The following is a 27,569-nucleotide window of genomic DNA, read 5'->3' on the forward strand; positions in this document are numbered from 1 at the left end:
GCATTGAGACTAACACACTCTTTTCACATGATTTATTCACAAAAACAAAAACACCGAATATCTCCAGACATTCTGTGTTTCGGTTTTCATGAAATTTTCATGAAATTCATTAGACTCATGAAAGCTTTTAACCCGTACCCTTATCATTTTCAGAAACATGAAGATGAGAGTGATAGCTGGTTGCACAGACAGGTATGTGATGAAAACCCAATTCTGGTGCAGTAGTCTGTGCATATGACCTTGAACGAGTAAAAAGCAGGAAAAAGAAAAGCCCTGCAGAAACGTTTTTGGCCTCTTGGTATGCACATGCAGATGTTTTTCCCTCCTCTCGGCAGAATGAAGCTCCGCTCTTCTCCCAAGACGGACACAAGTTCTTTTTCACCAGAGCAATCCCTCAGGGGGGGAGAGGGAAGTTCTTCCACATCTCGATGTCCACCTCCATGGTAGGCAGTTGCAGAATTATCCAGAAATATTTGCGCTGAAGGTTTGGTGCAGCATGTTTTATGTTTAATTTTCTTCTAGCCTAACAGCAGCACAGACATCCTTCAGTCCCTGACCTCTGGAGACTGGGACGTCACCAGCATCTTGGCCTACAATCACGAAAAGAACCTCATGTGAGACATGTTGATGGTTCTGCATGCACATTTTTTAACAGCTGATATGATAAAATCATTAATTGATGGTGTATTCGGATGTTTTCCAGATACTTCCTGAGCACAGAGGACGACCCCAAACGACGGCACTTGTACAGGTAAGAATTTGGCAGAAGTTATGAGTCCTTCTGTGTTGTCTGCAAGTGTAATTTAATGGATACTTAGTGATACTTAACTGAGTGCCATCCCACAGTGCTGACACAATCCCTCCATTCAACCGCTGCTGCCTGTCTTGCGAGTTCAACTGCGGCTATGTGGACGTTTCTTTCAGCCACAACATGCAGTACTTCTTACTCTACTGCAAAGGTGAGCGTCCTGCTCTCTTGGTGAGCGTCCTGCTCTCTTTTTATAATGGCGGACTGAGAGGGTGTAGTTGAATTTGTTCTTCATGTCATGCTGAGAGCAGATATTGAACTGGACAATAGCAGAAGACCTCAAACCGCTGCTGGATCAGTCCGATTAGCCACGGAAATTAATGTCTGAGTGTACGCCAGCAGTGATGTGAGCTCTGCTGAGCTGCCGGCCACAGAGTGTGTGGCTTTCTGCTTTTAGCATCTGTCACATGAATACGAGGCTCATTCTTTGTGTTCCCCTGAGAGATTTTTCTTTTTTTTTCATTATTTCGTTTGCCCTTGTGGCTTCAGTATCAGGGTTTCAGTGAAAGATGATTTGTTTAGGAGGCTCACCCCAGAGAGGAAAAGTGCCAGTGGCTTTCTTCATTAATTGGATCTTTGGAGAGTAGCTCCAGTGTAAAATAATAACATACTTCCTCGTGGGACAGAAACAGATTGTAAACTGTAGATCTGGATGCGAGGGCTGTTTCTGAAGTCTCTTTAAGATGAGGCTGAGAGATGCATCTGATGTAGAGAAGGACTGGGTTTCAGAGGCTGTTATAGCGGAGCCGCTGCATTCCTGTTAACCATTTATTTCCCCAAAAAATTGTTCTGTGTAGGTCCAAGTGTACCGAGCGTGGCTGTCTATAGCACCAAGGACAAACAGAGTGAGTGTCACCCTTCATCACCACGTTCAGTAACCTGCACTGAATTCTCTGCGGATCTGCTTTGACTGATAAAATAGATTTGTCATCGCGAGTTTGTGACAAACACTCTGCGTGTAATCTGCTTGACTACAGAGGTGTTTGATGTGGAGACGAATGAAAGGGTAAACAACACCTACAACAACATGCAGATGCCCAAAGTGGAAAACAAGACCATTACTATAGATGACTACAGTACGTACCCATGCTCGTGTTGAACCTTCTGATACACATTACCAATGTGTACATCACAGTGACGTCACAGCAGGTCATCTTGTGTTTTAAGGTTCTCTTTAACCTTTGCAGCTCTGACAATGCAGATTCTGAAGCCAGCTGGATTTGTGGAAACAGCCCATTACCCCTTACTGCTGCTAGTGTACGTATGAATACATGTGTTTTTGTGTCAGGAAGCACAAAATATTATAAAGTTAAAACTATTATTATTCCCTATATAGTATATAGTATAATATATATAGTATATATATTTTGAGGACTGACAGGATTGACATGAAGTTGACAAGAGTCCAAAATCCTCAAGATATTCACTTTAGCATTATTTATTTATTTATCTTAAAAAAAACACACAGGAACACACATTTTGCAGCTACAGACAGCAAATGTTTTACATATTGGCTTCATGAATGGCTTAAATGACTAATATAACGGTATGGAGTATGAAGTAATATAAACTGGAATGTAATGCACAGATATTTTGTCCACTCGTTTTGTCATTCTATGTAGGTAACCTTTATTCTCATAATCTTTCATAATCTTAAACTCCATTTGTCCAGTTATGATAGAGACAATATTGAAATACTGAAAGATGAATGAGGAATTTGTCCGTCCATAAAAAATGGCCGTCATGGCTGTTGTTCGCTCTTGTCCTGTGTGTGTTTTTTCCACAGGGACGGTACGCCCGGCGGGCAGATGGTGTCGGAGCAGTTCCGAGTGGACTGGGCCACAGTTCTGGTCAGCAGCTTCAGCACCATCGTTATCCGCTTTGATGGCCACGGCAGCGGCTTCCAGGGCACCAACTTTCTCCACAAAGTCAGGAGGAAACTGGGAAAACTGGAGGAGAGGGACCAGCTGGAGGCACTCAGGTAAGCCTTCTGCTTTAACTGCAATCATGACAGTCGCCAAGTCCCCGAAACTTGGGAGGTTTAACTTGTTTTCGTTCATTTTTAGGTTCATATCCAAAGAGCCTTACATCGATAAGACTCGAATGGGAGTTTATGGAAGGGTAAGAATGCTTCTGCTCAAAAAGACTCCCGAGATGAACCATGGTTTTGATTTCCTGCATGCCTTCACAGAGATGCAGCAACTGCCTCACAGAGAAAGTCTTATAATGTATAATTAATCACTGGCCTACCTTTGTTCAGGCCTACGGAGGATATTTAGCCACAATGCTTCTGAGCTCTGAGTTCACCCAACTCAAATGTGGAACAGCCGTCTCGCCCATCACAGATTTTGAGCTATATGGTATAACTTTCCTTAAATTTTAGTTTGACATGTCACAATTTTATCTAAAGACGTCCCAATCTTTCTAACTCTGGTTTTCCTCTTTTCTCAACTGCAGCATCTGCATTTTCAGAAAGATACCTTGGCCCAAAGACAGATTCTCGAGTATATAAGGTAAAAGTTTATTGAAGGTGTTTGAGCTCAAGGTTATTTTTAAAGAAGATATTTAAATGCTGGATTTCCCTCTTTTTCTTTCCTTCAGATGGCAAATTTAGAACACAGAGCTGGTCAACTTCTGCAGAAGCAGTACCTGATAATTCATCCAACTGCTGACGGTATCAGACATATGTTTTATTTCTCAATACTGCAGAAAGCGAAGCACTGTCTATTTAACCAGGATCAGACCCTAAGTGTCTCTCTCTCTCTCTCTTTTCTTCTCTGCTGCTACAGAAAAGGTTCACTTCCAGCACACGGCAAAATTTATCAATCATTTAATCGGCGAAAAGGCCAATTACACTCTACAGGTGAGCTGCAGTTCCTGAAAGAAATGCCTGTAACTGTGGTGCTCATTAGTATGTCCACAATATTATGAGGAAAGGTTCAATTTCTCAGGAGGAGAGTGCTGAAGTTGTGTCATCAGTTTTCATGTTTTGTCATTTGACTGTTCTGTTAAAGGACACGTTCACATATCTTCAAGTCTACCTTTAGGTTTAAGTCCAAACTCTTCACGTGTTGTTTGTTCACTGTAAGTCACATGGCTGTGCAGAGATGCCTTCCCAACATGAGTATAATGTAGGTGATGGAAAAAGGGGATTTCTTATGGAAGTTTGTAAAATGCACCTTTGATTCATGTATCATGTAAGTTTCCATCTTTATCATGGAGTCTTCCTCGGGTAGATGAAGTTTGCAGAGTTCTCATGAGATTGTAGATTTCTGGGGGCTGCAATTCATGATTATCGTCATTTTTGATTAATCTGCAGATTGTTTTCTCAAAATCTCTAAATGTCCATTCCAGCTTCCGCTTAGTCCAAGGTGAAATCTGCAAATGTCCTTTGCCCCACTAACAGTCCAACAAAATATTTAGCTTATTATGATGAAAAACAAAGAAAAGTAGTAAATGATGCTGAGACATACTTTTTTTTTCTTTATTTAAAAAATGTCTATTAATCAGTTATCAAAATTGTCGTGGATTAATATTCTCTGTACATGTGAGTAACGTTTTAAGATAGACTTTAAAGACCGTGAACCTATCTTTTAAGTTGTTGTTAGGTTGTTTAAGTCGCTGGTTCTAGCTATACAAATTTATTTGGTTGTTTTGGTTGTTATGTTAAATAAATTAATCTGATAATGTTGCCTGAGGCTCTGGAAAATACTGATGGGCATTTTCTCGCATTTAATACAAACAGACAGAAGAAATAGAATAGTAAGAATAAAGAAATAAATAGATAAATCTGTTCATGGGTTTTTATCTGCAGATATACCCAGATGAGGGACACTTCCTCCATGGTGATGGGACACAGCAGCACCTGAGTCAGTCCCTCGTCAACTTCTTTCAGGAGTGTTTCCGGGTGCCGGAAATACTGACGGACGACCAGCAGGAAGAGGATGAGGATGACAGCTAAACCTGCTCCTCTGAGAAGCCCACGGCCAGCTATTACAGCACAATATGCAACAGATCTTTCTAACCCAGTCGACCCATGCCACCTGCTGTCCAATCAGATTTCACCTCCACTCTGCACCTGCATGTGCAAAGGGGCCTCGGCCTACATCCCCTCTCCTCACCTTGTGCTGGCTGCTGGCGAGAAACTAGCCAGAGAGACTAAACAAATCCAACATATGAGCAGTCTATCTCTCTCTCTCTCTCCCTGTCTCTCAGCTGTTGGAACATATGGACTAGCCCTCCCTCTAGTGGACAAATAGAGGATCAACGTGACGTCCATTGGGCAACGCGTCTCCGTCCCAAACCAGGTACATTAATCGAGCGCTTTGCAGCACAAAATGTCCCCCCTCAAGATAAGTTAATTATGTCAAGATTTAACTTTTGAAAGGCTGCCGGTTTGTTTCTGACAACCTTGCCGACCAACTTAATGATTACTGTGTTCATGAGTATCATTACTGCTTCTTCTTTCTCAGACTTTCTCTGTTGAGTGTCGTGTCTATGAGTGAATGTCTGGCTGCATCAGTCCTCAGTTGCATTACAAAATGAGGGCACAATGTTTAACTTGTGTTGTACTCCAAAAGAGACAGCGTCTGTACAAAAGTGATATGAAGTCATATTTTTTCCCTCCTCATATATCTGAATTAAACTCCTGTTTCTTTTAGTCACTGTGCCTTACTGTGGGTGAAAATGTTCATTGTAGGAAACCCACATGACACTGAAAATGAGTTATTATGGATAGGCCTTGTCTGAACTGTGTATTCTTCTGATGACTCTAAGCCGAATGATTTAATTTTCCTCCAACGACAGCCAGATATTAGCGAGGGAAGTTTAAAATCACAAGGTATGGCACATTTTATCATAAAACATGGAAAGAAGTGATTACAAAATAACTGTATGTCTGTTTGAAAGATTATTATACTGACAAAAATGTCAAGTTTTTAGTTTGCAAATACAGTTCATGACATTTACGTTCCAAACTGGCATACTATGCTGAATTTTCATTATTTTGTGAATTACTTTGTGTGTTAAATGGCTTGACTCTCTCTCCATTCTCGTTCTGTTAGTATTGTCAGTGGTTTATAGTCAGCTGATGTACAAAGTGTATAAATCTTATATTGTTTAAGTCTTTATGTTGTATGTGCAACTTGTATATAAAGCATTTTGAAATGTACCTTTAGCTGGCTTTATTTGTTACTTTACCTCACTATGATGTGTAAAGTATGGGTGTTACTGATAACATTACTACTGTGACGTGGCAACAGATCTTCAGTGAGGAGGGACATATTGTAAATTAAACTTCTAAACATTTCAAATTTGAACAAAGAAAGTAAGAAGAATGTGAATCTTATAAGCATCTGAATACCTAATTGTTACCAATACTGAATACTTCATTTCAAAATCCAAAATCTTTTCAATTTTTTCATGAGGGTTCATTCAGACAGAAAACTCAGAAAAGGGTTCAATTAAAATATGTATTTAAATTGCTCAAATTCAGTAGGCCCTTTTTGACTTCTACAAATACAGTCAAGTCTGAACATTAGGTTGGTGAAGTCTAGAGATCAAAACTCAAGATGAAAAATTCACACTCGGACATCCAGATGGCCGAGGATAATCAGTCAATACCTCAGTGGAAATGATCAGACATCCATCTGAAAAGCTTAAAGGATCCGAAAAAGTATTCAACCCCCCTTTTTTTTCAATGTTGAATCAAAAGTACATTTAATGTGACTTTTTTGACACGGACCAACAAAAAATGACCCTTTAATATCAAAGAAAAACAGACCAAGAATTTTAAATTAAATATGTCAAAAAAGCCACATTAAAACAAATCTGATTCAATGCTGCAAGATAATAAAACTTCAAAAGGTATGGCAGCCACAAACCTTAACATCAACACTAAGCTGTGATGTAAAGAAACGAACATGAATTGATCATTTGCCACTGACAAGTTTATTTCCAGTGTTTCAGGAGTCTGTGCACACCCCTCTAACAATCAGAGGAACACAGCATTGGTACAAATGGTCCAGCTCAATGAAGTGTTTCCTCCTGCAGGAACCCTCACTCTCCGGGGAGAAGTACCAAACTACCCACAACACCCACACAGGCCACATGAGCACTCATCATCTCACAATACTGTACTGAATCCTGCGATCTGATGGAAATGAAAAGTAAAGCAGCTAAAACATGGTATTTATATGTACATTTAACTTACTTATTTTACAAGGAAAATTTAAAATTCAAGTTCTGTTAAAATCAAAAAATGAAAAACAGGAGGAGGGGGGTGGGCGTATAAAACATGTTAAGACCAGAGTGGAATGCCTAAGGAATGGAAGCTCGGCATTTTGTTACATTACCTGTAGAATGACTGAGTCGACAATAATAATAAAAAAAAATGTCATTCACAGTAACATCTTCATGTGTCTCGACGCAGACAATATGGCACCCTTGACGTTTCATTGTGAGGCACTTCCTATTGTGAAGAAAAATGATTTTCTGATTTCATTACCCATTTTTTTTTTCTTCCAACTTGTTCCTTCCTCTTTGCAGCCTACTGACAGTCACTGACAGACATGCGAACCACAAACAGTAAAACACAGCGTAGTATTTGCATCAGAGGGATGTTGTTCACTGCTCCTTAATCAACATATCTGGGGTGAATAAAAACTCTTACTTCCATTTTGCATAAGTCCAGTGTCTCCTCGTCGCCTTTGTACCTTAGGAAAGGCCCCTTTGACAGCAGAGAGCTTGTAGGCAGTCAACAAACAGGCTGTACCAAAAACTCATTTCAAGTACACAGAAAAATAGGGATATGTACACTTTAGAATGAAGCACAAGCATCTAAAGCTTTTAGTCAGTATTACAGCAAGCATGTCTGTACATTCTTCATTTGGTTAATGAGAGACTCACTGACTCTGAACATCATAACTTTCTTTACACAAAAATAGTTCCTCTGCAATACTAGAAATCTGAACTTTTTTTTTTGTACTACTTCCTATTCATTCTAAAAGTCAGTTCATACTTAAAGCCACTTAGCTAAACCTTTAAACTTAACTCAAGCGTCCTTGCTGACACTTCCTCGCACAGACTTCACAGGCTCATCGTTTCATGAGCAACAGGTCCTCTCCATCTTCAGCATTAACAGGGATTTGATTCAGGAGGGAGGATATTCTTTCTGCTTAGCCATCCCAAGGTCATTTGTCATTAAAAACTTTTTTTTAAAAATTCATGCCTTCTACATGAGCAAAATTAATGATCCCTGTGTGCAGTAATTCTCTTTTCACAAGCACACACACACACACCAGTTACAAACACACACTCTGGACAATTGTTTTTTCACAACATGCTCATTCACTGACATTGGTCACACAACAGACATTTTACTCACAGACTCCCAAGAACGTACACATCTTACAGATGGGGAAGATTCACAGTCACGCACGTCCAACACTTCTCACAGGTACTGATAGAATCGCGAATGGACCACCTGGGAACTTGTGAGTTTATGTGGGTGAGCGGTGGCTGAAAGGCTCAGATTTTTACTCTGGGGGACGTCCCCGTTCGACACCTCAGCTGGGCGATGACGGAGTTCAGAAGAGGACGAGGCGCTGAGATTCTGGGAGTTTGCGTTGCCCAAGGCCCCTTGCTGTTCAGAGAATTCCATGCTGACCTCGGGATTGCTGGTGCGGTGGCGTTCACGAGCAATCCAGTCCCCGATGGAGAAGTCTTGAGAACTGCACTTTGGCTTCAGCTGGTCCACAGCTGACAGTTCAGACCGAGAGCCTGAACCGATGCCGACTGGCCAGTCTCCCAGAACAGACAGCTCTGCAAAGTCCCTCTGACCGCCCATGGTGTGTCTGCGCCTGATGTTCTTCTTCTTGGTGCGGCCCTCCGGGGACCGGCTCCTCTGGCTGCCCACACCAAACATGTCATCCACAGACATTCGCAGACGCACCTTCAGTCTGTCGGTGATCTTCAGCTTCCATGTAGGTTCGGCCTTGTCCAGCTCACCCCGAGATGATGCACTGAGGCTGCCTGTGGAGCGGCCTTTGACTGACCCCACCACACGTGACAGCCTGTTGGAATCTTTGTCGCTGCAGGCTCCGTCCAGTGAAGACTCACTATTGGTTTTCTGTTGAGCGGCTTTCTTTCTGGAAAGTGTATCACACTCAATAAGTCTGTGGGAGGGGAGGGGCCGAGGAGCTTCCTGCAGGTCTCGCTGATCATTTTTTCCAACAGTAAACACAGAAAGGTCACTCTCACTGTCCGTCTCCATCGGTCTTCCCTCGCTGATGAGCTCACTTCTCTCATCGTCGGCATCGTCGCCACCCCTGCTTTCCGCCACCGATTGCACTTCAGGACTGAGGGTGCTGAGCTCGGCTCCAGTTAAGAACGTCATGGAAGAAGTGGTGGAGTAATCAGAGGTGATGGAGCAAACCTCTGCTCCCAGCCCGCTGGGGCCTGCCTCTGGACCCTGAGCCACCGTCTTGCCTCGCCTCGCTCTGGGCACCGACGCCTGAGAGCTGGTGCTGTTCATCGTGCCAAGGTCAGACACTGTGTCATCGTAGTTGGAGGGAGGGTCTGACAGAGAGGACTGGTGAGTCATCGGCACGCGGTAGCTGAGGTTCGGGGAATGGGAGGGTGAGGTGTAGGGAGAACGGGCTTGACGGGTGGAGGAAACATGTTCTGGAGGCAGGGAAGGAGAGGGCTGTGATGTCAGGCTGCACGAGAGAGACTCTTTCCTGTTGAGTTTGTCAAGTTGTTCCTCTGAGCTGTTCCTGTGCTTCTCTTTCTCACTGGTTTCATCCGTCTCCCCGTCCTCCTCTTCGGTCCGACTGTCTGGGGACCACAGAGGTTGCTGCTGGCTCTCCTCCGGGAGCTCCTTCTTCGGGTATACAGAGTCCAGGTCATCATCTGAACTGCTGGGATGAGCTTTGTCCTTGGGCTTCTTACGCTTGCGGCTGGCGAAGAATGAAGAGCGCAGCATCTCTTTGCTACACTGATCTTTCCCCGACCCCCACAAGCCCTGCTGATACAGAGACAAAAGAGCATTAAAGATTCAGCAAGACAAGACTTTGGAGTATAAAAACAGCAAAGACAAAGGAATGAAAAGTTCATGTGAAACGTAAAGAAATGAGAGCAGGACGTTACCTTTGATTTGGAGGAGTCACTGCATGCTGAATCTGTATTAAAGAGAAGAGACTCGTTAGTAAAAGTCTGCCAACTCTCTGACTTGCTTAAAACAGTCAACAAGATAAAGAGAGAGAAAAGGTAGCTTGTCCAAGTTTGTCCAGAATAAAACTGGCACACACGATGATTATAATGAGCTGAATGTTGAATGAAAGCAGATGGCACGTATGGCTCACAAAGAGCGAGCGAGAGAGAGAGATGGACAAATAACCACACTAAGCAGTATATGGAAAAATGTAGAAAGCATCAGAGGAGGCCTGAAATGAAAGATGAAAGGAAAGGAAGTGAAAACCCAGCATAAACCAAGACACAAAAAGCAGCTCATGCTCATGTATCGATGGCACGACGGCACAACACGGACAAACACGTCAGTCACAGGGCATCACATGAAGCCACCAACCAACTGTAGGCATTCTTTCCCAACTCAAAGACATCACAGAGGAGAGGAAGTGATGAGTTTTGCTCTGACTGGGAGACTTGAGGGGCCTGAGCTGAACGAATCAGTGTGTGTCATGGTCGATACAGCTGGTGCAGGCAGACCTTAGCATAACGGAAAGGTAGCCCTTAATCCAAGCTAGTTTAACTCCTGTGTGGGCTCTTTAAAGTCGTTCTAAACAACATAAAAAGCAAAGAGTTCACAAAATTTTCTTATCTCACTTGTCTCTCAAAACATGCAAACTGCAGTTAACAAAGATAAGGAGACCAATAGCCCATCTCGACCAAGCAGTTACAGGAACCTCAAGAACCTAACCCAGGGACTGAACATCCTCATTTCCACCACATCTAAATAACCCTAAGGATTTGTTAATGTATCAAAAACCATAATAGAATTCGTTATGTTTTTGTATTGCATTTACTCTGGTGCTGGTATTCAAATGGATAAAATACATGGATGCAAAAGAGATCTGCAGTGGTGAAAAAGAAGAAAACTACAGATCACCTGTTTTGAATGTAATCACATATTTCTGCTTTACATGATGCCTTCAGCAAATTTAATTAAAAAAGCAGAGAAAACTGCTTCTTGGCATTGCATTCGAATATTGTTACTAGTGGGATCCAGCGTTTCCTTATTGTTTGAATAAAGCTGTAGGGAAGTTGTACGAGCTGTGAGGATGACAAAACAGTGATATTCTGCACTGCAAGCATGCCCTGATCTTTCCAGGGCCATCACAAGGTGATAGTCCTGGGGCAGAAATCTTGATACTATGACAAAGAGACTAAATTGTGGATCCTTTGGTTGAAAATCAGGTAAAATTACTGAGCTCCTGAAATGGTTCCTGGGCCCCTGAACAGGTTCCTGTGGTGGAAACGGGCTATTATTGATCTAATCCAGGTTCAAAGTGTGTGTGTCGGTGTATAGTGCAGGGTTGGGTAGGCAGACAGCGTGAGGGACATGTTAGTGATCGATGTACTGTAGATGTTATACATTATGTCAGAGTAGAAAATGTAGAAGTGTGTTGCAGTTTTTGTCTGTAGCTGACAATGAGATGTTTTTAATGTTGAACGAGGACAAAGGTTTGAAAAAACTAACGACAAAGCAGACAAACAAATCCAACAAAAAGACACAAGAGGACGCACCTGAAAACAAATGACTACCGTGTCACGGAAAATACCACTACATCTACATGCTTGGAATCCCATCCACTGCTATCTGACTTGCGTGTGTGCTCTCTGCATCAGCAAGTCACTACGTACTAATCGATCTGGCACGTGGTTGTATGTGTTGGGTTTGTTCTGAGTGCAAACGTATGTGTGCTGGGGAAACATCCAGCTCAGTGTCACCACTACGAGCCCACCCCTCACACATCATGACAGATTATGCCACATGACCGGGAGAGAACCTGAGGTTGACCGTACCATGCTACTTGTCCTTGCGATCAGCTTTAGAGACAACAAGAGACAGCAAAAGGGCTTTCAGAGAAAGTACAGCAGCATATCTCTGTATCCCCTCAATTTAGGGTATTGGTTTAAATATGAGACGTGCACACCACAGGAAAAATGACAAACATCGACTTCTCTTTCTTTCTTTTTTATCTTTTTTCCTCCTTTCGCCCAAATTTAAAAGAGCTGCGGGTTTCTGCAGACTAGGCAGCTACACTGGGCACAACACTCGTCCTTCTTCCTACAGTCCCAGCTGTCCATCACTGACAAAACAGAGTCCATCAGTGACATCATCGAGTGATAGACGCCGCCCACTTGGCCTGTGTCAAGATTGGGTAATGTGTGAGTGCTGGACAGGGATAAGGGAGAAAAACAACACACTACACACAGAAGGGCAGAGGTCAGAAGGGTTAAAACTTTCATCGTTTCTTTTTGTCTGTTAGATTTTCTTTGGGAAAGAACATGCCGGGATTGCGCGAGAGACGAGAAGGAGGGGAAGAAAAGAACTGAAAGAAAAGGAGTCGTCGTCTCAACACAGGTAAAGCACAGGGAGAAAAAATGACTCGAGCAAGAAGAAATAAAGAGTAAAGCAAACAAATGAACAGAAAGAAAACTTGAGGACAATTTTATCTCTTTGGCCAAAAAAAAACATCAATATGAAAACAAAACAGGCTCTTATCCAAAAAATAAACAAATTAAAAAAAGGGTATAAAATACTGCAAGGTATTTTTCAACAGTTTTCCAATGGTTAAACGATAAAATGGATTCATTGAAAAATTAATGAAAAAAGCTTGCAGGAAGAAACACAAATAAAACTTGGTAGATTTGTTTAAAAATTATGGAAGATAGGCATGATGTTGTCTTAGCATTAAAGATTGACATACTGATAACATTTAATCTTAAAATACAAATATTTAACACTTTAATCTACTGTGATATGAAATACACTATTGCTGTCGTGATAATATTCTGACTGCGGTCAAGTCGGAGTGCTGCTCCTAAGAGAAAACTCTTTCAGATTTACCTGACACTTCGCCCGGTGAAGGTAACGTCCGTCCAATGTTAGTGAGCAGGTGGTCGATATTGGGCACAGGCTGAGACTGCACTGTGCTTTCTTGCTCGGCTGTGGTCTGGAGCCGCACACGGAGGAACAGTTTGGACAAAAATAGAAGAGAAAGCGGAGAGAAGATAAGTGCCCGAACACAATACATAAATTGGCCAAAAGATAAATAACCACAAAAACAGACATGAGTCGCGTTGTATTTAAAGCTGCATTAATCAACTGCAGAGATTAACTGAGTGATATAGTTGAGAGAGAAATATGTTGCTCCTTAGTTAATTCTCCACTATAGTTCTTTATCTATTAATACAACAACAACAAAAGAACTGCCACATACAACAGGGTCCTCATCACAGTCGTCAGTGAAGAACCAGTCGTATTGCTGGATGAGGTTCTCAACTATCTTGCACTGGTCCGGCATGTGATTGACCATGTTGGCCATGTTATCCACAGAGGTCCTGACGAGAGTAGGACCAAACACGATCGCCAGGTTTCGAGGCTCCATCTAAACAGATGACGTGAGGACAAATCAGGTTTAATGATGTAATCCCCAAAGGGATGCTGAATTGGAGGGTGTTGCCTAACGACGGTAACACTGACAGATCCTGTTAAACGTCGTACCTTGTTCTTTTCACAGTTGTCAGAAACCCTCTTAAGGTGAGCACAAAGGAATTTCAGAGTTTCAAAATGATGATCGGGTAGTTCATGGATCTGCAGGAAATTACAAAAAAGTAGCAGGATTAACGGTATGCCTAAATGTAGTGCCATTCAATTAAATGCTGCTCATATTAGATTTTCACTCACCAGCCTCTTGAGCTCCTTTAATCTCTCCACTGAGTCTTCTGTTCTGTTGGCTTCAATAAACTCATCATACTTTTCTGTGGAAAGAGCAGGAAAATCTTTACTTAGAGCTGCAAGAGGAAAAATCAGACAAAAAAATCCAATGTTACTCCAGATTTGCTTTGTCAGCGTGTTAACAATTTCGCACCGTTTGTAAACAGAGGTTCTGGAAGTTTTCGGAAGAATGACTTCAGTAAACTACTGATGACATTGAGGTCCCGCCATTTCTGCAGAAAAGTGAAAGGTTGAGAAGGAATTATGTTAAAGCAGCCCTTGCAGAACAAACCTGCCACTATGTTGTCAGTAAAGGCACAGTGTACTGAGCAAACAAACTGTCAGTCACTCACGTCTTCCTGGATGTCAATGTCAGTCATGCCTTTACTGTTGAGCTCCTCCTGCATGCTGGAGATGGCAGCATTGTTCCCGGGTACCCTGTAGATTCCTGTGTACTCCAGGCCTCTCTCTTCCACCACCTTACAGCACACCTCCACGATCAGAGGAACAAACTGCACAACACACAACAGGAAGACATTACACATGTCAACCATCTGGATAAGCACAGACGTGACGAGCAAGCAGTTGTGTGTCGTACACATCAGTGTGTCCAACCGCTAGCCCAAGTAAAGGAACATGCTACTGGCGTCATTTTAATATTAAATCATACAGCATTTTTTTCCTCAAACAAAAGAGCGATCAAGACTCACCCGGCTAATCTGTGCAGGTGGACAGTCATCAAGCCGCACCCCAAACGTGACCCCAGCTGGAGTCTTTTTTTCAAAGGGCTTCCTCATGATACCTGCAATACCAATTTTCCAAGCAGCTCTGTCCCGTGGTGGACTGGAGTCATCTGACAAAGTAAACGGACATCAGTTAGCCACCTGAGGTTATAATGCCCTCTGAGTGCACTAAATGGAGCGGGTGTCTTTACCTTTCAGAGCCCTTCGCTCCTCTCCTGCTTTGGGTGAATGAGGACTGTGGGTCCTGCTGTCTGTCTTACCCAGGAAGGCCTGTTTGATGCTCAGGGACTGACGGGTGGTTTTGGGGGATGGTTCAGACCTGCTACTGGGTGCACTGACAAACAGCAATACAATACACATAAACACAAATATTTAATTAGGTTCTGATACAATTTTAAACTGGGTAGATATGTGTACTATGTACTAGTACTATGACTGAGCCCCAGGGGGCAATGTGGAGTCCTGCATACCTCATCATGTTGTATTCTTTGATCTTTCGACTGATCAAGTCCTGACTTGTTACAGCAGCATTCTGTAATGTCAGAAGAAACACAAACCGTCATTAAATAAAGTTAAAGCTACATCTAACCTACACTGCGTGCAGGTTAATTTAACTTTTCTTTTATGATTTAACAATTGCTAAAAATATATATTTTACTGGGTTTACACACCAACACAAAGTAATTACTTCAAAGTCAATTAGGCAAATTTCTATAAATTTAGGTTATAAACCACAACAAATGTGAAATTATAATACATCACACAAACATTCATCTGACAGACGTTTTGACTCACTGGGACACAGCCCAAAGATAAAAACTGAAGGTAAAGTGCAGACATGCCAATAAATGTACAAATGACAGAGGTGAATCAGTTTCAGCCAACGAACATAAATGCATAAATACAACATAAAGTATCAGCTTTGCTAGTTTGACCAAATAAGACAAATCTGCCCATATAGCCTAAAAACTGAAAGCGCGACAAAGAGAAAATGCTGATGCTTACAAGACTGCAGTGTGATTACAGACACACTAATATTTTCTGTATTACAGAAAATATCATGATTGGATTTATTGTTTTGATCAGTGGTCAAACTGGTCCATGCTGATATGGAAACAGTCTTATTGGGAAGTTTCACAACAACTGCTATCAACAACTATATCAATACATTCACTTAATTTCTCCAAAACCCTTCCAATCCTATCTGTGTAGGAGGTCTGTGATGCCTAAACTCTAGCTCAGGTACCTCAACGGGTTCTTGTCAGAAGATATAATTTAACAGTAGACGGTTGGCTGGTTGGCTCTCAGTTTGAAACTGCATCTTCCCCCCTCACACCCCAAGATGAGCTGCCTGTGTTTCTTTGTTCTGCCCTGGTAGAACAAGTTCTCAATAGCACCTTATTTTAGCTTTTGTTAGGAACTTTAGGAAGGCTGTAATCCTCTTCATCTTACTGACACCTTACTTGTGTTTTACTCAAAGACAGACTCTGATTCACTTTGTTGTTAACTTCAAGGGTGTGTTGGTTTCTTCTTTCAAAACTACACTGAAATCTGGTCAAACTTGCTTGTTTTTTCTGTAGCAACAATTAACTGACCAGTAGAGCTACCATCTGCGCTGATGGCACTTTACAGGATGAAATTTTCTTCTCAGATATTAGTGCTTTTAAAGATGTGTTTAAATTCCTCCAGAGCAGAGTTTAGATGGAGGTGAGAACATGAGAGATCATGTGGTAGTAATATTGACTTTTTACAGAACAGAAGTCTTAACAGAACACACCTCCTCATCTGGGTTGCTGTTATCCTGAATGACTCGGATCCAAGTCAGCATGTCATCCCTCCCTTCGGCCTGGAACAAATATTCGCAGTCTGAGGTGGTGAGGCGCAGCACGTTCTTGCGTCTTGTGTCGCTATAGGAGATGTCAATCAGACAGGCCTTGATGCTGATTCGTAACGGCTCCTCGTCAGATTGCATGGAAGCGTGAGACAGTGCATCCTTCCTGTCTCTGTAGAGGCTGAGGGTGTGTCCTTGTAAAACAGCATACATCTGCTTCCATGATCTCATTCCTCCACCAACACGCTACAGAGACAGACAAAAGAGACAGAGAAACACTGACGCATAATAACATCAGAGACCTCTGTGGCTGTTAAATGAAGGCATAAGTGTACAGGCATACCTTGTTTTTATCTGTAGTAAGTTGCCTAAAATTCAGCAACCCTTCTTTGGAAGAATCAGCAAAGATATCCGAAGAAGAATCCCTTCGAGATCCAGAATCCCCAGAAGATTTGTGGCCATCCAGCGCCTGCGAGTGTGAATTCAAAACATTATATCTGGTATTATTAAGTGAAAGCGGAGCGTGATGCGAAACATTGGGAGAGTGACAGGGAAAGATGAAATGCAACAAGTAGTAGAATCAGAGTAGAATCAAACTGGAGATAAAACTGGAGATACATGGTCATCGGGACAGTCCAATATGAAACATTTCCAGCAAATTCAGTTAAAGTAAATTGAGAGAGCATCAAATCTGTCTGACTATTACCATAAAACAACATGTCAATGACATTCAAGAACAACTTTAAATTCATGGGACCTGTAGAGCTTTTAGTTGGTACAATAAAGGTTACTTCACCACTTGTGCTCAAAACAAAGTTTATCTCACTAACACTACAGTATGAACCAATATTTCAATTTATAATTGGTCAATTCCTCAGACTGTTGAGGCTACAAATTTTACTTCAATCCAATGTGTATCTGGTGTCGTTACATGGATTTCTCTTTGTGTTTATAGTCTGCCATCTGGTTATTCTAGATTTATTTCAATGACTTAAAATACAGGCACTGTCAGAACATAGGGAACTAATAAAACAGGGGACTAGCAGGGGGGAAAAACTTGTATAATGACATAAGACAAGCATATTGTGAGTTACACTGCATTTCCTCACCTTTTTCAGGCCCCTGAGACTGGGCATATGCTTACTGGAAGATCTTCTAAAGAGGTGCAAGAACAATAGAGAAAGGTATATTTTAAGCATATTTTAAAGTTGGACAGATCCACAGCTCAGTATAAATGAGGAAAAAAAAGCCTAACCTAATAAACACCCAAAACCATAAACTACATACTCACCCTCTACTCTCCTCCTGGTAGTTATCCAGACCCTCATCGTATGATTTGGACCGCTCTGTTTTGCTGGCTGATTCAGACTCCAGCAAAGCACTTCTCAGAGATTCTGAACAGCGAATAAAAAATAGGAAATTATAAGTGTTATTTATAACCAAAATTGTGAGTGTTAATGAGGATTTCCATTAAGTTCCCAAATGTGGTTTGGGTCTAAGCAAATATTATAGAAATCCATAATCTAAAGAAATTCTTTAGAGCCAAGCCTTGACCGACATATCAGCATCAACCCAACCCAACCCAGCACCATTTACCTTGGTCATGTGACAGCTGACGACGAATAGGAGGGCACGTTGAGCCTGGGCTAGTAGGACATGTAGTTATGGACGGTGCCACAGACACCACAGCAGAGGGTGGAATAGGAGCAGCTTCCTGGTCCACACTGGGGCTGATTGGCTCATCTGTGATGACAAAACAAAACAATCCCCAGGTGTGAGCACAGATGAAACACAAAATTTGTTTTATATTTCCACAGTATGTTTCTCACTGGAGGAATGCAGGCCTGCTGAATGTTTGTCCTTAATGCCTGTATATCAAAAGCAAATTCAAAAGCTATCATCTGTGGGATTTGGGAAAAATTAAAAAACAATCTTCTCTTGACTCGCTTGGCTAACATACCAGTCCATACTTGGAACAGATCTTCTTCTGACATGTTTTTTGAGAGAAGTTCTTACCTCTTTAGTTCCGCCCACTCAAGGCACTTCAAGCCTGAAACAGCTCAGAGTACAAAGCTGTTCTCTGCAGCCAAGGGGCTTTTGGAGCTAAATTTAAAAGCAACCGTCCTAGTTCCAGCCTGCACCCAACTTTGAAACGGGGCAAAGGAAATAGGATGTCACCATTAACCCCCCAAAAAGGTATGTAAGGTTCAAAATATGAGATATGACCAATCTTCTGTTAAACACTGCACAAATCAAGTCCACAGCAAACCCAAACTTAAATACATTAAGTGAACTTTTGCATATGGCACACAAATACAAATATAAAGCTCAGAACAACTTTTTCTTCAGCTACTGGTTTAACATTCACACGCCTGACAGGCCACACATCAGACAGCTTGCTATAGCATCACCCAAGGGGTTCTGCCCCAGGCCCAAACTGTTCATTAGAAGCATTATGAAGCAGTCAAGACATGCTCACTGTGGTTCCATGTACAGCTACATAAGATATGATCATTCTTGCTGTAAATACATTTGATAATCCCCTAAAGCCTTGCACACATTTCTACTAAAAGATGTTTCAAGATGTGCAACCAAAATTAGACTAAATAAGATAAAAGATAAATGGCATGCCTGTAGATAAGCCAAATAATGCAACAGAATATGAGGAGACTTTCAAACAGGCCACTGATGGAGGCCAAGTAGCTTACACAATCGAAGCACTGTTCTCCTGGGCCGGGGAACCAGTCCCAGAATGGCGGTGTTGTGGGATCATCACTGTCACTGCCCAATTTGTCTGCACCTGGCCTATCAGGTGTGGAGTGAGCCTACTGAGTGTTGATTTCACATTACACTGTCACTTAGTTGGTGAGATGCAATCCTAGAAAACAATGCACCCATACTTCACCCTCTGTAACAACAAGCTTATTATAATTGTTTGTTTTATTAGCTAGCTTACAAGCTGTCCTTAACTGAGCAATTCCTAACACACAGTACTGATATTTATTTAGCTATTATTATTATTTTATTTTTAGCATATTTATTCATTTTTCTCTGTGTTTACTCCCTTGGATTGGTTGACAATGTACAGTATATTAATGTTAATATTCTTTAGTAAAACTATTTATTTAAGAAAGAAGCCTTCTGTGTATATTGGCACAAAATTGGTGACCAATCCCCATAGAAAAAGTCTGTTTTCATTGCAGCTCAAAAATTCACATCAGCAGTCATATTTGTAATCTGAATTCTTCCTGTCTAAAATCATCGCCCAGTACAGTCGGGCTCTAGTCTGTGCATCTAACTTGAAAATGTCAAATGTTATCTTAATTCAAGAACATTAACTTTAAATTAGCACTGTGTAGAGAAGTAGGGACATGACTTTGAGTAAGGAAAAATTAACTCTGACAAACTCCAGGGAATTCCCCCAGCCTGGCCCTACCTATAGAGGAAAAGAAACAATTACAGCGATACAGTACAGTTCCTTCACCACAAATTGCATGAAGGTATATGCAGGACTGTTCATTAGACTGCACTACTTTCAACTGGTGTACCCAGTCAAATGGAAACTGAGTTAAATTAATGAAGCTGTAAAATTAACAGAATCTAACAGGCCTCAGAGATGTGAAATCTAGTTTGAAACATATGACAGATTTATCTTAGACTGAACTTTATCAACATACCCCAATTTCACTCAGAAACTAAATCTGTTCCCATGGGTCAAACTAAAACCTTCTAGTACTGTCACTGCCTGTGACCTAGTTCTTCCATATAGGCTACCTGCAGAGTACAAAATGTTTCCATTATGTCCTTCCAAAATATAAGTAGATCAGAAGATAAAGCCACAAACATTATGCTGACTTGGGGCTTTGGAAGTAAAGGCACAGCTGTATTAAACTTCTTTTTACTCAAGGACTGAACGTACCGGCCTAATCATAAAGAATTAATACTAAAATCTAAGACAAGTACAGAGCAAAGTGATGGTAAATAAGAGGATATCCATTCTCACAGACCCCTTACTTTTCCATTTTACATCACAGAAAGAAGGGTAGACGTAAATAAATAATAATAATAATGATAAATAAGCATACATGAAGAGAGAGACGATAACAGACAAGTGGGCAGACAATACAGAAATATGAGAACACAAAATATATGATCTGTCAGTATCTGAGAGTAGATTTCACATAACACTTAAGAAATCTAAAAGGTCCTCCCTCTGCTTACTCAGCCTTGCCTCAGGACTGCCACTTGAGCTATGCTCTTGTCAAGACACTATGAAATATGCTAAGAGTTCCTACCAATAATGAATATTGGTAGGAATGTTGTATCACTGCTGAACTGATTACAACAGATTCTCTAAAACAAGAGTAAATACAATGAAAATCTCTGCAGTAGAATCTAGATTTAGAACAGTGTTTTCAGCCATTTCCAAAATACAAAACAAAACAGAGAAAGGCATTCTGATACTACGTCCTAAGAAAAAAAATAAAAAAAACATTCTTGGAAACTGCCATTCAAAGCACTGCAAACACTTAATATGTGCATGGTTAGACAGTTAATTTACAGATGACATCTATTTAATCACCAGGAAATGCATTATAGGTCTACCGATCCATAATAAAATCCAACCCGAAGGGGGAACATCCACAAAAGCAATGCATTAAAAGGAGAAATTCAATATATTCCAAAGGGTTTCAGCCATTCTTCATTCTGCCCCAGTTAAGCAGAACATCCCACAAAACCTCCTAAACAGAAACTGATTAATAACATCTTCCCATGAACGTCTCCCCGGCTGTGTGTACACACATATGTACACTCACACATATACACACACACACACACACACAAAACTACATACAATATCAGCACTGCCTGTCTATCTCATACCAGTACAGCCTGCAGTTGTCACCATGAGAAAAGGGACGACAAAGCTTACATCTGATTATTCTCTTACCAATGAATGGAATGGAGTCCAGAGACTCATCCAGGTTGCTGGAGCAGGAGGTGTAATGTTGTTCCCCAAGGCGGCGTATGTGTATCTCTCGACGTGCATCGTTGGGAAGCCAGCATGCTACCACATCTGCTGTGGGATCTGCTCCATCGTCAGTAACAGCCAGAATGTAGGATGGGTGCCGCAGAGGGCTGGGGTTCTTTCCAGCGGGGGGTTTCTCTCTGAGAACGACCCCGGTTTCTGTCGGGCTTCGCCCATTGACCTGTCTCTGGGAGTCTGGGGAAGGTGGTTTGAGGATGCTCGGCCTCTGTTGCATCTGTTTTGGGGTGGAGCATGAAGAAGACCTGTGTCCTACCAATGATGCATCTCGGCCTACCTCTATGGGCTGCATGGTTTCAGCCCGCATCCTGCTCAGGCCTTGTTGTGTAGTGTGGGTTGCATGGTTTCCTTTGACTGCAACTCTTTGGTCAACAAGAGAATGTTCACTACTTGTGCTCTTTCCAAAATGTGGAGGTTTGTCTGAGAGCATGGGTGAGGAGTGGGTCTGAAGAGAATCTGGTCCTTTAGAGTAGAGAGAGGGGTTGGGTGCCACCCTTATGCCACTGCTGTATCCAACAGAAGGCCTGTAAAGCATAGCGTGTCTGGGGACAGACTGTCTGCTGGGCCGTGTACCTTGGTCTGCCCTTCCGATCCCTCCTCTCCTCTCACAAGGCCGAGACAACTCTGCAGGGTCAACGTAATCTGTAGAGTGTGCCCGGGCTTTGTGGATTAGGCCATCTTGAGACACACTTCGAGGTGGCCAGTTCCTGGATTGGCTTATTCTCTCTACACCACTCATGCGGTCCTGTGAAGCACTGCGTGGGGCAATCTGAAAGTGTGGTGGGGGTCCTTGGTATGACCGTTCATGGGAGGTACTCCTCCGTCGTATCCCCTTAGGTCCCCAGTCTCCCCAGGGAATGTGATGAGGATGGCCAAAGGCAGTCTGACCAGTACCTCGCAAATTGTCCAGCCTCTCCTGGATAGTCCGACTACCATGGGAATGGATTCCTTTGTTGTCAACGTATTCCTTATATGTTTGGTAAGTGCCACAATCAATCTTTTGATGGTTGGCTGGGTATTGAGGTGCCTGACCTCCATATGGAAGCATTCCTGGACCACTGGGATAGACCTCAGGCTTTCGAGGGTGAGGATACTGGGCCAGTGACCCAGGCCTTCTCCTGACAAAGACAGGGTCCACATAATCTATCCTATGTGCTGGACCCATGCGCCCCATATGGGCTGTATCAGGAGGAACCACCACAGTCCTTACACTGTCATTGCGCATGCACACCGCCATCTGGCTTTTTGGATACGATTTAGGAGGAGGAGGTGAAGGGGGCACGGTGATCTCCTTGCGGTACCCATGGTCAGGGGGTGCGGTTGGCCCTCGACAGACCTGCTCTGTTGAGTCTGTTGCCTGGGCCATGCCCGTAGGCTTACAGTCTACTCTGGGGTAGCATACTGGGGGTGGATCAGGAATGTGATGTGCATTTCCACTGTAGCTGCTGTGTCCACGGAGGTAAGCATCCTGGGAGTAGGCCTAAACACAGAAAAACAACAGTGTGTTACAAAGATATAGTACAAGCTGCATTACCAAGTGTGGGTAATAATCAACAGTGTGCTACTAGATGCTGACAGAGAAGTCAAGTGCAATATTACAAATGCTACCGATTGCAAGTGTGTGGGCAGTGCATGTTGCAGTATGAGTGAGTGGAGGAGTTAACAGTTCAGGGGTGTCAGTGGTCTTCATCTGCTCCTTTTTTAGAGTTCTCATGGTTATGTTTGCTGTTCCATGACTGATGATAGTACACTAGATGAGGCAAAGTAGAAAATATTTTTCACTAAAACATACCGCTTCAAAGAAAATTTTTACAGTACAGCAGGTTCTTCTGCATTATTGCTGCCTGTGTTCTCCACAACAATGGTCTGTGCCTACCCAACAACTGTGTGTCAATATGAAGAAAAAAAAAATATCTGTGGAAGAAATTAACATCTATTATAACTGCAAGCACAACAGGTAAATATGGAATGGTGTTTATTTGTACTGAATTCAATAGTCAGCCTGTGCTGTGATATTTTCAGTAAGGACTGTGTAAAAATTAACAGATATGCCAGATAAGGCAATTGTGTAGCTAAATCCCATTACGCATTTGAACAAAAATGGTAGGATAAAACTATGAAGTAAAAGTTAATATACATGTAGACAAGTAGCCAGCATCTTCATTTTCCCACCTCAGACTGACAGACTGTAACCTCGGACAGACAGGAGGCTGCCCATCCCTCATAGGAAGAGGGCTATATTTAGCTTGCCTGATTATCATTCAAGGTTTTGAAGTCTATACTATTTCACTGCAAATACTAATAAAACCCTTTTCAATAAACAAAATTAAAGGTAAATGTTACTATGGGCTTCTAGTCTCACTACATTCATCTGCTTTAAACCTAATATACTGCACATGCAGCAAGCAAACGAAAAGACATGTAAAGGTATGAGGACTTTGATCTTGCTAACCGGTGTCAAATTACAATCTTACGTAAAGCTGTGTGTGTCACAGCAATCAGTGCTAGGTCTGTCCCTCCCTTTGTAAGTATGGGAGTGCAGTAAAGTTCAGAGGTCACTGGCCTTTATCACACTAATGACATCTGGCAGGGAGGATGAAGAAGGGGCGAGGCTTCGCTGAGATGCCAGCTGGACGCCAATTCAAGTGCTCAATCTAACAGGTACTGCAGGCAGAGTCCATCGGCCATTTCTACAGTCTTCACGTTCACCAACACAGAGCTGACCGTTAAACAGCTAACCACAACAATCAAATAGGATTAATGAAAAACCTAAAGAGCACATCCAGTAATGACGATGCTGACATGCATGACATATGCAAAATGGTACAGCAAGCACAACATGTCAACATCAAGTGGCTACCCAGTCTTCTGTTTGCTTACCAGATTAGCGGTTTCCAGAGAAGAAGGCTGTCGTTACAGCATGTGAAAACAAGAAGAAATCAAGGAAGAAAGGGTGACAGAGAAAAAGGTGCCAGCAGAGCAAAATGCACACACTGTTAAAAAAAACAGCCACACCAATGCCTGGGCTTGACATGCTAAAAATATACTAGAGCTGCAACAGCAGTCAAAGGGGGACGAAAAAGCAAAGATGCAGCAGGGGTTGCCACGGTACGACCTGCCTGTGCCAGTCTGTCCTGGGCGAGGTGGCAGGAGCAGAAGCTTGCCTCACAGTCTGCTGTTAAGTCTCCATGGTTCTACCCATCTTCAGCCAGAATATTACACTAACTGAACAAGGTGCCTCCAGTCTATGTCTCTCTCTCCCTCCCTCTGCTATTGCTCACATGACAGAAGCAGCAGCTGCTGATTATACATTCAGCTCTGATGGTACAGCTCCCCCTCCCACTCCTTCCTCCTCCTCTCCTTTTCCCTCAGCATCAACCTGTTCAAAACACAGGGCAGTCAGCTGTTTTTCCCTACTGGTTTTAGCTCATCATTCATGCCGTTCCCTCTTTTTTTCCCTCTGCTCATGGCGCACAGTTCCCTCCCTTTTTTTCTGCTGCCTGAATGTACACTCGCTCCATCTCTTTGCTAAGCAACTGCTGCCCGTCTCCTAGCAGTCAGTGCGTGCTGCCTCCTACAGTGTAATGTCATCCTGCAAGCATCTCTGATAATCCTCTTGTTCTTATAGACAGCCCTCATCAGTTTTCCTGCCCAAATGAAAAGATATTTTTGCATGCGGCTGGTCGCCATTTGTGTTATCACAACATACATGTAAAGATACAGCAGACTGTGTAAAGGGTGGAGAAGAAAAAAATGGCAAGAGAGGGGGAGGACCTAATAGGAATGAGGGGTGGAGTAACAGGCCACTGGTTAAATAAAAGGAGAAAATTAATCAATAATAAATGTTATGTGGATGTAAACACGATTATATTTTTCTGTGACAAAAGAAGTTTAATTCTCACTGACTCACAGTATTTTGTGCTTTGAGCAAGGACATCATGTTTAAAATTTTTTAGATAAAAGACTGGTTGCACATTTTTGGGAGGGTACTCGTGTTTCAAGCAAGATTATGGGTTGTTACAACAATATATATTGATATTACAATTCAAGAAGCAATACTGTGAAGTTATTCATTGATTACCTTTATATCTAGAATGAATGCTCATTTACTTTTAAGGTTCCACAAGGGAAAATTTTAGGTTAAAGCAGACAGACAAGACAAGACAAGACAAGCTCTTTCATTATAGAATTCATAAACAGACTATCAGGTAACACTAAGCCCTTGGGAGAAGATTCCTGAGCATCCTGCCAAAGTACTTAATGTGACTTGCTACAGATATGGAAGAGATGAGTGCACCTTCGCTCTGCCCTGAATGTGCAGAATGTACAGTATCTGCAAACAGCTGCCTGTAAGATACATAAAAAGTTTATGAGGGGATCTTAAGCGCTCACAGGTATGAGGGACTTATTTCTGTTCTGGAAACGGTATTTGCAGCCATGCAAACCATATCTGAAATAAACATTTTATAACGGTTGGGGGGCTAGAATGAGGTTAGGATGAACAAAGAAAAATACATTTGGATTAGGGATGGATTATAAAAGCCAAAATATTTGAATATTCATAATCAGGGATGAACTTTCCTGTTGTAACAGGACAATGAAATTAATATAGCGTTATATTTAACTGCGTGAATTTTTTCAATACAAAACCCATGTGTGCCTTCACCACTTTAACACTTTTGACTAAAATGTAAGAATAATAAAACTAGAAAGACAACAACTGTGTGAGGACTGCACAACAATCTCAGCACTGAACCGCTGAAAATAAGATGTCCCCATTATCCAATGATGTAAAGTAGCCTTATATTAAAAAGAAAAAAAAAATCAGTAATGTAAAGTTTTAAATTTTCATATCCTTACTATGAATCTCAGGCCATGGTATTTCATGGTGTTTCTCAGACACACTTAACACACTTGATCTACACCTAAAACATATTTATTTCCTAAGTTAGTTTACTTAATATTCTGTACTTGATGAGCACATCCCTTAAACTGTGTCACTGACACATCCTTAAACCATCTACTTTGATGTCATACAACCAGCAACTGCATTAGTCAATTGCTTCCTTTAAAGCTATTATAGGTACCACAGTCATATTGGAAAGAGCTGGTCACTACACAATCACATGATGGTGACACAAACATTAGTTACAAAGAAAAAAAGACTGCTGTTTTACTGTTCAGGTTCCTGAGTCAGTATTTAAGTAGTTAATCTGTCGCAGGAAACAAACCAATGAGGCAGTGATGTTGCTGCGCTGGTCTGTATTGCCTAGGCATGTTGAGGACATGATGCAGCCAGAGTGAAGAGCACAACAACTTTCCCATAACTCAGCTGTTTAATGTAAGCCTGTTCTAAATAGATCTTAGTTTGAAGACAGCCTTTTCTGCAATTCAAAACATAATCTATGTGAATAGATGTGTCCATGATTAAATATCAATGTATCAACTCTTTAGTGCTTGCTTTACCAATCCAATTAGGCCATACTGAGTGTCAGCAGCAGGTTGAGGACAGAAATGCAGCTCTGGCCTGATTAGGAGGCCTAGATATAGAGCTCTGATGGGACAGGCTGGCTGCTTGCATCTCATGACTCATGTCCTGATACAAACACCTTAAACTAGAGCTGCTCTGGGAGATCAGATATTAAAAAAATTATTGCGGGAATGGAGAAACAGAGGGCACGTTCTGTTTTTAAAAACCTCACTTAAAACAGTGCTTTTTCGTTTAAGAAGGGCGGTAAAATACAGAGTGAACACCATTCGAAAGTAAGATTGAAGGACTTACCAGCTGCAGTATATCTTCATCTTTTGGCATTACACAAAGTTCAAGAAAGTCACCACTGTTGGGAAACAAAAAGATATTTAAAACAAGAAACATACACAAAGTGGCCAGAATAATCCATATACCTTTATATTAAACCTCACCTGTCTTGTATCAAAGATATTACTTCACAGTAGGCTTTCCCAATGATGCTCGCTCCATTCACCTTCACTAGTCGATCACCTAATAGAGGTTTAAAAAAAAAAAACAGTGGCAATGACATCAGTGAGGGACAGGGATAGTAAATAACTGTGAGTTGTTTAAGAAAACACCAGTCAGAGTCCACTAAGACATAAAATCACTGGTCTATCTATCCAATAACAGAGCACAGGAAGAGCAATTTCCTACAGCTGCATGACCT

At 41.9% G+C, this 27,569-nt stretch overlaps 2 protein-coding genes across 6 annotated transcripts in view; one reads left to right on the forward strand and one right to left on the reverse strand.

Moving 5' to 3' along the window:
• The window catches only part of LOC124070015 (dipeptidyl aminopeptidase-like protein 6), a 70,927-nt gene extending 65,174 nt beyond the window's left edge, over positions 1–5,753 (forward strand). For all 3 annotated transcript variants that reach the window (XM_046409602.1, XM_046409601.1, XM_046409603.1), the window contains exons 12-26: positions 154–192; positions 336–443; positions 523–614; positions 704–751; positions 847–959; positions 1,606–1,653; positions 1,786–1,884; positions 1,996–2,065; positions 2,595–2,789; positions 2,875–2,929; positions 3,069–3,168; positions 3,266–3,321; positions 3,410–3,482; positions 3,598–3,671; positions 4,623–5,753. In XM_046409602.1, coding sequence (XP_046265558.1) covers positions 154–192; positions 336–443; positions 523–614; positions 704–751; positions 847–959; positions 1,606–1,653; positions 1,786–1,884; positions 1,996–2,065; positions 2,595–2,789; positions 2,875–2,929; positions 3,069–3,168; positions 3,266–3,321; positions 3,410–3,482; positions 3,598–3,671; positions 4,623–4,769 — 1,317 coding nt within the window. In that variant the 3' untranslated portion in view covers positions 4,770–5,753. The remainder of the gene's footprint in view (positions 1–153; positions 193–335; positions 444–522; positions 615–703; positions 752–846; positions 960–1,605; positions 1,654–1,785; positions 1,885–1,995; positions 2,066–2,594; positions 2,790–2,874; positions 2,930–3,068; positions 3,169–3,265; positions 3,322–3,409; positions 3,483–3,597; positions 3,672–4,622) is intronic.
• Positions 5,754–6,738: 985 nt separating this feature from the next.
• The window catches only part of arhgap21b (Rho GTPase activating protein 21b), a 34,139-nt gene continuing 13,308 nt past the window's right edge, over positions 6,739–27,569 (reverse strand). For 2 of the 3 annotated variants that reach the window (XM_046409598.1, XM_046409599.1), the window contains exons 6-24: positions 27,313–27,391; positions 27,173–27,227; positions 21,295–22,870; positions 17,940–18,086; positions 17,635–17,737; positions 17,453–17,498; positions 16,687–16,812; positions 16,290–16,589; positions 14,983–15,044; positions 14,704–14,846; positions 14,480–14,622; positions 14,123–14,281; positions 13,924–14,002; positions 13,740–13,813; positions 13,557–13,646; positions 13,273–13,440; positions 12,900–13,005; positions 9,956–9,987; positions 6,739–9,833 (exon numbers count right to left, since the gene is read on the reverse strand). In XM_046409598.1, coding sequence (XP_046265554.1) covers positions 8,259–9,833; positions 9,956–9,987; positions 12,900–13,005; positions 13,273–13,440; positions 13,557–13,646; positions 13,740–13,813; positions 13,924–14,002; positions 14,123–14,281; positions 14,480–14,622; positions 14,704–14,846; positions 14,983–15,044; positions 16,290–16,589; positions 16,687–16,812; positions 17,453–17,498; positions 17,635–17,737; positions 17,940–18,086; positions 21,295–22,870; positions 27,173–27,227; positions 27,313–27,391 — 5,063 coding nt within the window. In that variant the 3' untranslated portion in view covers positions 6,739–8,258. The remainder of the gene's footprint in view (positions 9,834–9,955; positions 9,988–12,899; positions 13,006–13,272; positions 13,441–13,556; positions 13,647–13,739; positions 13,814–13,923; positions 14,003–14,122; positions 14,282–14,479; positions 14,623–14,703; positions 14,847–14,982; positions 15,045–16,289; positions 16,590–16,686; positions 16,813–17,452; positions 17,499–17,634; positions 17,738–17,939; positions 18,087–21,294; positions 22,871–27,172; positions 27,228–27,312; positions 27,392–27,569) is intronic. The other variant, XM_046409600.1, reaches the window with a different exon arrangement.

Source organism: Scatophagus argus, chromosome 13, assembly GCF_020382885.2.
Source record: "Scatophagus argus isolate fScaArg1 chromosome 13, fScaArg1.pri, whole genome shotgun sequence".
NCBI lineage: Eukaryota > Metazoa > Chordata > Actinopteri > Scatophagidae > Scatophagus > Scatophagus argus.